The sequence below is a fragment of the Lycorma delicatula genome, chromosome 2 (genome assembly GCF_047948215.1).
Source record: "Lycorma delicatula isolate Av1 chromosome 2, ASM4794821v1, whole genome shotgun sequence".
NCBI classification, from domain to species: domain Eukaryota; kingdom Metazoa; phylum Arthropoda; class Insecta; order Hemiptera; family Fulgoridae; genus Lycorma; species Lycorma delicatula.
The window spans coordinates 129087738-129099422 of NC_134456.1; the positions used below are offsets into that span (position 1 = coordinate 129087738).

Sequence of the window (11685 nt, forward strand, 5' to 3'; positions counted from 1 at the left end):
AAGACAATTGTATTTATTGTCAAGACTCAAAACTAACACCAAATTTCCAAAGCTGTTAGTTAATGTTTCATAGGATAATTAATCATAAATCAAAATTCAAATGCTGAACTGATAAATTTGAAAATCTAAATGTTTAGAGGTAAGTTAAAAAAATGTTTTGGTAAGCATATTTAGAACTGACTACTGAATTAAACTTTACCCCTTATCTTAAAAAAAGCTCTTACACTTAATAAAAACCATTTTAACTTAGAAACACTTTGCAAGCACCAAACACATAGTTTAGAACACTACCTGCTAGGGAAAAATAATAATGAGCAGGTAGCTCATTATTATCTATGTTGACCTATGTTAACAGATGGAGTAGAAACATTACCATTAACCCAGAAGATATAGAGAGAACAGAGAGGTGAACTGAAGATTCTCATATCAATAAAAGTAAAAACAAGAAGGTAACAGTGTTAGATATATTAAAATAAGAAAAAAACATTAAATAGTAGACCTAAAGATAAAACTTGAGAAGAACTTGCTAGTGTAGTTTTTAAGCTAGAGCAAATAAAGCTACTCTTTGTACAGACATGCAAAAATAATAGAAAAATGAGATATCAGAAATTATTTTTTAAAAATGCAAGAGGAAGGTATACAAAAGTGGAGAGGTCTTGTAACTATACTAAAATCTGGCTTAAATCTACTACTAAAATCAAAGTTGGTGTAATGATCAGCCTATTGGCTTTTAATGTCTGGGTTCAATTCCCTGCATAGATCTAACGCTCTTTCTTCACTTCACCAAATCATCATAAAAACTAAGTGCCAAATGTCTTCCTGCTGCCATTAATTTTTGTTTTAACTGTAAGTTTTATAATTTTTTTTTTAACTCACAGTTCTTAATATGCTATGACATTTAGCAAGTCGGGTAACAAATAACAGCCATTATAAAAAAATATAACTTTAATAAAGATTATACAAAATTTTCAACTCAAATATTGTACCGCAATATGTAAATACATAATAAACACAATATTTTATGCATAAATAAATAAAATATATATATATATACACGCTCACAAACAATACTTTACTAAGAGTAAATAAAAATTTTAAAATAGGAAAGCTTGTAAAAATAACGACTAACATTTATTTTTCTTTAAATATCACCAACGTAAAATTATTTAATACATGCCAGAGGTAAACTTTTATTAAAAAATCTATTACTCAGTGTATATCTTATACACTGTAATAATATAAAATAAAATCAAGGTTCTTAATGTTTTAATATTTGTTTCAGATCCATTATTGGTGTAAGAGCACCCTACTTACGTGTAGGAGGTAACAAACAATTTGAGATGATGGCAGACCAATATTTTGTATATGATGCATCAATTACCGCACCACTTGGTAGGGTACCAATATGGCCATATACATTATATTTCCGTATGCCACACAAATGTAATGGTAATGCACAGAACTGTCCTAGCAGAAGTCATCCAATCTGGGAAATGGTCATGAATGAATTGGATCGTAGAGATGACCCAACTTTTGATGAAAGTCTACCAGGTTGTCACATGGTAGACTCATGTTCAAACATTCAAACTGGAGATCAGTTTGCACGTCTCCTCAGACACAACTTTAACAGACATTTTAACACAAACAGAGCTCCACTTGGTCTTCACTTCCATGCTTCATGGCTCAAGAGCAAAAAGGAATTTAAGGAAGAACTCATCAAATTTATTGAAGAAATGTTGGATCGTAATGATGTATACTTTGTTACAATGCTTCAGGTAATATTCTATTTTTAAATTAATACCACCATATAATAATAAATAACATAACCAATAATCACTAAAACCTAACAACTCAAACTCTAATGATAGAGACCAGTTACACATTCAACCACAGATACCAGTGGACATTACATAAAAATGTATAAAATCAATATTTATCATTCTCATTATAGAAAAAAGAAATATGCATAAGCACACATGAACACACACATACACTCACACACACGCACGCGCGCATACACAGCAATATATATGTATATTTACACAGACACACATGGTTTCATACTAATATGAGTACATGTTTTTTTTGTTTTTTTTTTAATCTTTGGGATCACCGTTAGGTATTGCTTCAGAGGATGAGATGAATGATTTGTGGTGTGTGTGAAAATACCATTCCTCCGGATGAAAGGCCAAGCCACTACTACTCATGCCACGAAGACTGGTTCTAGAGGAGGTGTCCGCCTTAAAGAGGTCTATCGGTTTATGTGTGTAATCACACGTTGACTGTAGCCCAGGATAGTATTTCAGGATCTCCGAAACATGTAACAAACTAGTCAGGCATTCCCTTGGATGGAATGCAAAGTATCCACCTTGACACCCCGTTCATCTGACATGGATGGTACATCTGCCTTTATCCAACAAGCACTTCATCCAGGGGTTGGAGTTTTTTACAGGCAACAGATAGCAAACAGAGTACCTAGATAGGTTATAAGTAGCCCCTAAACTACTCAAAAGAGAGAACTACACCCATCAGACTACATAAACAAAAAGGATATAATTACTTTAATAGTTCCCATAAAACTGACATGGATCCAATTTGTATTAACCAGTTCAAATACAAGCTACGAAAAATTGCTTTTACTTCAGTTATTGGATTCTTGGGCAATCCAAGAATTGGTTAGGCTTTCTTAAGTAAACGCTCAGCCATACTATGATGTTTTGAAGAAGCCATCTCAACTACAAACTACTCAGCAAGACCCCCACTAGAATATTCAGAAATATTAATCATATCATCCAGTTTTTACTCGTAATACAAAATAGCTTAAAACTCAACACACTTGGAGATTGACAAATTTTGAAAAATCATTAAATATTGTTTAATCTGATAAAAACTAAATAGATTCTGATAAAACAATAAACTGGAATTCTTACAATCTGATAGTTCCTTAACTGGAGCAACTCAAGGAATAATATCATTAAAATTGAAGGGTCTGAAGTAAGATATAATTCCAGTTGCTAAAGCCACATGTAATAAACTGGTTTCTGTAGATCATTAAGTTTTAGTTCTGTAGATCATTGAGTTTTAGTTACTTTACTTACAGTAAATTAATATGCACGACAGCTTTGAACTTAATAAAGAAATCAATCATAATATATTATGATTTCTTTCTTTTATTGATACTTGATTCTAAAATGTCAAATCAGGAAGGAGTACATTATTTTATAGCTTTACATGATCTGCCCAGTTTTTCTTATAGTTATGAGGCATTTAAAGCAGCTGAAATATAAGGCACCATTCAGAATTTCTTTTCTGAAAGTAATGATGTCACTACACAGATAATCCATCTGTGAATAGAATATCTTAACTTGTAATGCTGAAAATCATCTGCATTTTGATGAGCACATAAATAAAAGAGCAACGTGGACAAAAAATTAATAGATAACTAACTTTTAATTCTCAGGAAAATAGTAGATGGCATTTTCTAAAAACTGATGGCTTCATTATATAAGGGACACAACATAAACTAACATTCTGAAATAAATAAAAAACTAATGCAAAGTAATGGTAAAATGCTAATAGTTCAGCCCTCCTTTTACTAGATTATATAGAGATAACAAGCAATTGCAGTATAGAAGAATGAGTATAATCCTAGAACCAGTGGTAATGAAAATAACCACTGCCACCAGTGAAAATTTTTAATCAAACAGCTGAAATCTGAAATATATCATATCACTAAACTGACTTGTAAAATTATTAAAAAAAGGTGTTTTCTTTATAATTATTTTAAAAATTATTATATTATAAATATATTATATTATAATTATTATATTATAAATCAATCACTAGTTTATTTACAAAGAAGCAACATATTAATCTTCAAAAAATCTTCTAGATACACAATTCCATTTAAAAAACTAGTTACTATCTTAAGTCTTTTTCAAAAGCTTAATCTCATTTTGTCAGACTTATCCAAAGCATGATATTGTTCTTAAAGCAGCAATTCAAACAACCAATACTAACAAATAATCCTACATGAATTCTTGTCATTATAAATTGTGAGCAATCTCATGGTTTTAATTATTTATTGACATAAATGCGAAGGTGTATGTTGACATTACAGGTATAAGTAGCCTAATTAGGTAAAGCATCACTACAACTAATTGCTGGTTTAGGTAGGAGACTATCAGTAAGATTTTAAATTCTAACTACTGGTTATATTTTAAATAAATGATTATTTAATAAGAAATTTAGTGTTTAGATTTTTTCTTGATTTGTTTCATATGTTACAAAGAATTTTTATAAAAATAAATTATACCAAAAAATATTAATACATTATTAAATTTTTACAGGTAATTCAATGGATGCAGAACCCCACAGAACTGACATCATTAAGGGACTTCCAGGAATGGAAAGAAAAGTGTGATGTTAAAGGACAACCATACTGTTCCTTACCAAACCCATGTCCCTTAACAACAAGAGAATTACCAGGACAAACCATCAGGTTATTCACATGTATGGAATGCCCAAATAATTATCCCTGGATTCTTGATCCAACAGGAGATGGTTTTTCTGCTAAGTAAGTTAAGTGAAGTGTTAAAATAAAAAGTGAAAGACTTACAGTTTCAGGCTGTGTTACAATTAGTGACTTGGAAAGAATGAGAAATAACAAAATATTTTAATAAAGATTTTTTATAACATAAAAATATTTATTGATAATGAGAAACAAGTGAAAATAATTTCACAAACATAATTATTTATTAAAAATAAGAGGGACACATTAACAGAAACAAATTAGAAATGATTTTTTTATAATTTAATTGCCATATATTTGATTTAAATGCTATATTATTAATCATAAAACTTAAATTGTAATACAGCTCATGATTTACTAAATTCATTTGTGAATTACTTAAATCTACAAATGATGAGATTTATGGAAAGGATGTGTATATTATCAGTACATAGGCCACAAATTATGTACATTTTCTAGTCCCACTGGATTGTAAATATAATACATAGTGTTTCATAAATTTTTAATCAGAAAAAAATACTGGACATAATTTTTGTATGCTATTCAAATGATTATAAAATAATTCTGTTAAAAAATGTAATACTTAATTTTCAATTTTTTTTTAATATTGTTTAGTTAACCCAAATTCCTATCCACTGCATTCCAATGTATTGATTTTTATTACTACTTACATTAATAATTGTTATTACATTGGTCTATGAACAAAAATCTTTGTAAGATAATTCATTACTATTATGAGTTTTGAGTTTATGTCATTGTTGTACAAATATATTTAATTTTATTACTATTAATTTAAAAATATTTTGTACTCTTAATAGTTTTAAAGTTGTATGCTCTGTCAAGTGATTAATAATTGTTAATAAAAATTTTTTTAAAGACAAATAATTTTTATTTCATCAAGACTTTTCCTTCTTGCACTTTAGAAGTTAAAACACTGATTGATAGATTCCATCATCTAAGACCCATTATTAATAGTTAACACAGATCTTTACTTTTAGCAACAAAAATAAAGATATCCATTTCTGATCATTTTTAATTAAAAAAGATATACGAGGGTTATTTTTTTTTCAAGGTCCGATCGGTCACGAAATTAAAACCACAGTGAAAATAAAAAAATTTTTATTTGTAACAAGTACTTACATAGTTACGCTATTGCTCTACATAGTCGCCACTCCGATTGAGACATTTGTCGTAGCGTGGTACCAACATTCCAATACCCTCGTCATAGAACGGAGCCCCCTGTGTTTTCAGCCATGTTTCTACGCTGGTCTGCAGCTCGATGTCTGTGCCAAAATGTTGTCCTCCTAGCCAGCGTTTCATGAGAGCAAATAGGTGAAAATCGGATGGAGCCAAGTCCAGGCTGTATGGTGGGTGAACAAACACTTCCCAACGAAAACGCTGCAGGAGCTTCTTTGTTACAGCTGCAGTGTGATGTCGAGCATTGTCATGGAGAAAGATAATGCCTGATGACAACATTCCTCTCCGCTTATTTTGAATTGCCCTTCATAGACGTTGAAGAGTCACGCAGTATGAGGCTGAAGTGATGGTCGTACCACGTTCCATGAATTCCACCAAGAGAACTGCATTCCGGAGTTGACACTCGCTTCCTTACCTGACTGCCTTCATCATGAACATCTGTACGTCTTGCTTTAAAGTTCCTGCACTATTGTCGCACTTTGCTGTCACTCATTGAACTTTCACCGTACACATTACTTATTCGTCTATGAATTTCAGCTGCATTACACCCCTAAGCCTGAAGAAATCGAATTACCGCACGCACTTCACACTTGGCGGGAGATGCTATTGTTGTAGATATGTTTACGTGCTAGCCTTTTTTTTTTTTTTTTTTTTTTTACCTCCGGGTCCGTATTCAAACAATTTATTCCGCAGAGGATGAGATGAATGTTTTGTAGCTAGCTGTGTGTTCAGAACTAAACGAAGTGACGCGGCGTAATTGAAGGTCATACTAGAGACGCTGCGCACCACATATGCGCAAAGGTTTATCCGATTTTTGCGCGGGTTTTTATTTCGCGACCGATCGGACCTTGATAAAAAATAACCCTCGTATATAATTAGGCTTACCATATATTTTTGGGTCCAACCCAGGACATATTTTTGAAATTACTTAAAAGTCTTAACAGTTTACTGAAATATTAAATTTTATTTATTCAGTAGTAGTTTTCATTATGCATGACTTTTTTCAGAAATGTTTGTTTGTTTTAATTACATCATAAAAGTTCTGAATTAATTTTAACATTTAGCAGAGTTTTAACAGTAGTTACTGAAAGTCTACTCCATTCTCCAGACCAAATGTTCCCTGTAATTGAAAAAACTCTCTCAACTAGAGTACATGTCCCAGGCAAAGACATCACAAACTCAGCCACTTTAGAAATATTGCAACATGAAATATCAGTCTTCTGAAACACCTTAAAAATTGCTTTCCACTTCTCTTCAATAGTATCTGGTACTTTTTCAGAACTTGAACCACAACCTACCCTTTGGTTTTGAATTACTTGGTTCAACAATGTACATTCATCAAACAGGTCATCAATATTTATCAAATCTTTTATAATTTCATTAACAACTTGTGCACTCTCTTCTAAATCAGACCAGGCAATTTCAGTTCATAAATTTATCCAATGAAATTTACTAACTTTATCAAAACTGGTTCTCCATAATTCTAAGTATTGGATATTAGAATTATAAAAATTGTCTATGCTTGAGAATTTTTGTTCCTGAACATCTCTATTTTCTTTCAGAGTGCATAACAATTCTTTGGCAGAAGATGGTGTAAATTTGTGGGGTTTTCTTTCCTTAAGTTGACAAATTAATTCAGACTATGTCTGAAATGCTTCTGTTGCTGTGATAGAATTAGCTTTCAATTTTGGGCATTTGTCACAAGATAAGAAGTATGATTTTAGGCCATCAAAAATGGAAAGAATTCTTTCTACTGCAGGTAACAAACTACGGAATCTTGTGCTGCTATGAGATAATACTTTTTTGAAATCTGTTTCCACAAATTCACATAACTCTTTAAGTTTCCTTACTCTTACTGTATATATGTGAAAATATTTATATCGTTACTCTTACTGGACATATATACATGAAAATATTTTATAACAATAACTTCTATATCCAGGTTTGTAATTAATTGTGTACAATGTGGGTTGAACAACCAATTCCTAAAATAGGTCTATCTAAATCACTTTGAACTTTTATGAACACATTTTCATTCCCCTTTCTCTTCACATCACCAAAATTACTGTTAGTGTTATCAGCAGTATAACAAACTAACTTTTCTTCAGGTTTGTATTTTTTCACACACTGCAAAAGATATTGTCAAAATTTAAGCAGTTTCATGTGGCACTTAATCAAATTTAAAAGTTTAACGTGAATTCCTTCCTCCATACTGAAACATCTTACAACAATCAGAACAAGTTTTTCCTCACTTCTGTTTTTTTCCTCCCCCTTTCTGGAACCGCTCTTGGAGCATTACTTCTGACAGGTAATCAAAGTATACAGCTATCAGATGCCAGTATGCGGAGTGCCTGCGGCCTCATTGTGCAAAGACAACCCCCAGCACACTCAGTGGGCCCTCTAAGCGCTCAAACACAAGCCTGTCCAGCCCAGCACCCTCTGAGACATGTAGTCATTCCTATATGTAGGCTTGTAGGAGGCATGTAGTCAGTTTCTTCAGTGGCATGTAGTCTGTCATTCACTTTCTTAACGTAGTCCTCTATAACCTTCTATTCTTGGAGTCCTCTCATCATAATTCTCTGAGTATCTTCTGGATTAAACATGGCCTCTAAGCCCAAGGCTTCCAGCATCTTTTGACATTCATTCTCAAATCATGTACAATAAAATAAACATGTAAGGGAGTCTCTGCCTCAGCACATATGGGACAGAGGTCCGAGTAGTCCAAGCAGAATCTGTACAAGTATACTCTATAGCCGCCATGGCCCGCCAACAACTGCATTACAGATTAACCCAGCAAGCCATGGGTCCTTTGATACCAACTCCAAAGATGTAATGTGTCCACCTCACTTTCATTCCCCTGTCCCATCTACTTTGCAAGATTAGATTTAGATGTGCAGTCTGATGTTTTGAAACTGAGTTCGTGTCTAGTAATGTAGTATGAAAATGTAGCTTCTTTAGTAGCATACTCCAGATCACTGTTATTGTTATTCCCATCTTTGGCTTTAAAAAAATCTATTATGTTTGCTGAAGTAGTAGCATTAATACCACTCCTATGTTAGCTGCTTTCAAATGGTCTTCAATATCACCCATTCCTTTATGTGCAACAGAAAATTCTACAGTACATAGTGTGCGATGAACACATTCATTGTTACTGTCATTACACAATTTCAAAAATTTTTATTCCTGTTGCAGGTTAACATTAAATACACATTTTCTTTTGCCCACTGCTAAACAATGAAACAAAAAACAAATAGAGAGAGATTAAATGATCAAATACATGAAGGCAAGTTACTGCACATAAGAAAACAGCATAAACACATTGCCCCTGTTGTGTTGCTTAATGACTGAGTAAAAAGTTGTGGCGAGACTGGTACCCATACCTCCATCAAAATCGACATCAGCACTTGCTCCAAGGTCAGTTGAGATGTGCACGGTCGCAAGAGAATGTTTAAAAATGTGATGTCGAACATATAGGCTTAAAATTAAAAACCTTGACCTTGCCAGTCATACAATTCTCAAACCCCGGACATTTTTACAACCTCGATCAGCACTAAAATACCAGGACTGTCTGGCCTAAGCCTGGGTAAGCCTGTACATAATGTAAATCATTTACCAAGATTTGAACTCTTTTCTTTCATTGGTACCAATGATATATATGATTTCATGGTACCACTTTATTTAACTTTATTGTTAACCCAACAAAACTAACATTAAAAATATTTACATCAGCTTTAAGATTAGTCTAGAAGATAATTCTTACAAATATTAATTAAAACTTGAATAGTTATTTTTTTATGAATCTTTCTTCATGAATATTTTTAAATTCTATATACTAGATCAGGAATTAATATAAATAAAATACATTTTGTAATTTAATTGGTTAAAAATGTAAGGAAATCAATAAGAAAAAATCTGATGTGGGCAACACATAACTTCCTTATACACCTATTAAATTACATTTATACATTTTTAAAATGAAAAGTTCAAAAAATTTTATTTCATTAAAAGCTTCTGATATTTTTCTTTTTTTTTTATTATTGAATTATTAATCATCATAAAAAATTTTTACAATGATAATGATAACAATTAACAAATTAGTATATTTAAAAAAAAGGAGAAGAAGTCTGATTCGAACCAATGTGCCTTCCCCTAAGATCAGATATTTCATTTATTAACTTTTTATTTGGCTATAACTCTGGAACCAATGAAAATAAGTAATTTCTCAATGAGGGCTTATGATTGCAATTAAGAAAAAATCCAAATTTTTTGGAGTTGGGCTTTTTTGGACACTTTTGGTTCAGTCGATTGCAATCAAAAGGGGAGGTGCACAACTAGATATTACAACAGTCCTAAAACTAAAATTTCAACATCCTACAGCTAATCGTTTTTGAGTTATGCAAGATACATACATAAACACATCACACCGAAACTAGTCAAACTGGATTCAGGGATGGTCAAAATGGATACTTCCATTAAAATCTGGAAACCAAAATTTTTCGCAATCACAATACTTTCTTTACTTCATACAATGAAGTAAAAAATGTATACTATTTTATAATGATTTATTCTTCATGGCTGTGCATTTTATTTCAACTTTAAGTAATAAAATCAATAACAAAACAAGAAATAAACTTGCAAACTTTCTATACATTTTTCAGTCTACACTATATAGCAACAATAGTCTCAGACACTGAAAATCAAAATTATTGCAGAGCAATGCATATCAACTGCTGAAAACAGATCTACTGGTTTGAAATGAAAGTGGAACCCTTCCACTTAAGTTAAAAAGAATTGTGATTATATTATTAGTATATCAACAGTAAGAATGCGCCTTACTTTCCACAATTTGCCATTAGGGTTGTTGTCTGACAAGTTATTTATGAAATGTAAATTGTTTCGTAATTCATAATACCTACTTCTAGTCACATGACTAGAAATATTTGTGAAGTTAAGATCGGTAGTCCAATATAATTTTGCATGGGGTAAACACAAACATCCCATTATTTCTATGCCTGTAAGGACAATAAGTTCTTCAGCAATGGTATTTACGGAATACAAGTTAGTTTTTTCTTTGCTGCATTTTGGGAAAATGCAACAATTTTACCAAAACTCTTTACATAAATAACCAAACAATGATTCTTTGATTCCGGTAAATAATCCATCTGCTCCGAGAGTTTCAAATAGTGGTACAGCCGGAGTGCCATCCCTGCAATACAGGAATGCCTAGTATTAATAATCATATTTGAAAAAAAATAATAGGTTAATTATTAAAATAATGGAACTGGATATCCAATCTATAGAGTTTTGTTCACCTGAATTCATCAGTTCTCCATCGCAATGGATGTTCCTCTGAAGTAGGTGGTAGATGATTGGAATAATTGGGTCCACAGGAGCAGCATCAGGGACATCAGAATCATCATTTGCTACGTCTTCATTTCCTGGCTCCAAATTTGGCTGTTCATTGTGTTGTATTACTGTGTGTACAAATGGCTGTGGACCTCTTAAAAGTTAGGCTCTGTTTCCGAGTTTTCTAATTCTCTACTCAGTAGAGTTTCTACATAGCTTTCCCCAAAATTTTTAGCAACTCCTCATCAGATAAAAAATCTAAAACAATTAAAATTAATTTTATATTTATTATCAGAAATGAAATTTACATTTAATAACCACAGACTATTTTATTAAATAAAGAAATAAACATATAAAACACCAATTTACAAAAATAATGACTTTCATTTAATCATAAATAGCGAAAACCAAAAATTACTGATATCTTACTAAAAATTATTAGCTCTGTTACAAAATATTACTGAGACACAAGGATCACATAGTACTTCATGTACTTGTACTTCAACTTTGCATGTCTTTCAGAAATTGTATATAGTATACAATTTTATAATCGAAACCTTTTTTTAAAGGTTTCCATTTATTTATAATGCTCTTTGAATTAAAGTATTTAA

At 31.7% G+C, this 11685-nt stretch overlaps 1 protein-coding gene across 2 annotated transcripts in view; it reads left to right on the forward strand.

Annotated features, from left to right (window-relative positions):
* verm (LDLa and CE4_CDA_like_1 domain-containing protein vermiform) overlaps window positions 1–5416 on the forward strand; it is a 41604-nt gene extending 36188 nt beyond the window's left edge. For both annotated transcript variants that reach the window (XM_075356252.1, XM_075356251.1), the window contains exons 7-8: window positions 1283–1775; window positions 4350–5416. In XM_075356252.1, coding sequence (XP_075212367.1) covers window positions 1283–1775; window positions 4350–4580 — 724 coding nt within the window. In that variant the 3' untranslated portion in view covers window positions 4581–5416. The remainder of the gene's footprint in view (window positions 1–1282; window positions 1776–4349) is intronic.
* The last annotated feature ends 6269 nt before the right edge of the window (window positions 5417–11685 follow it).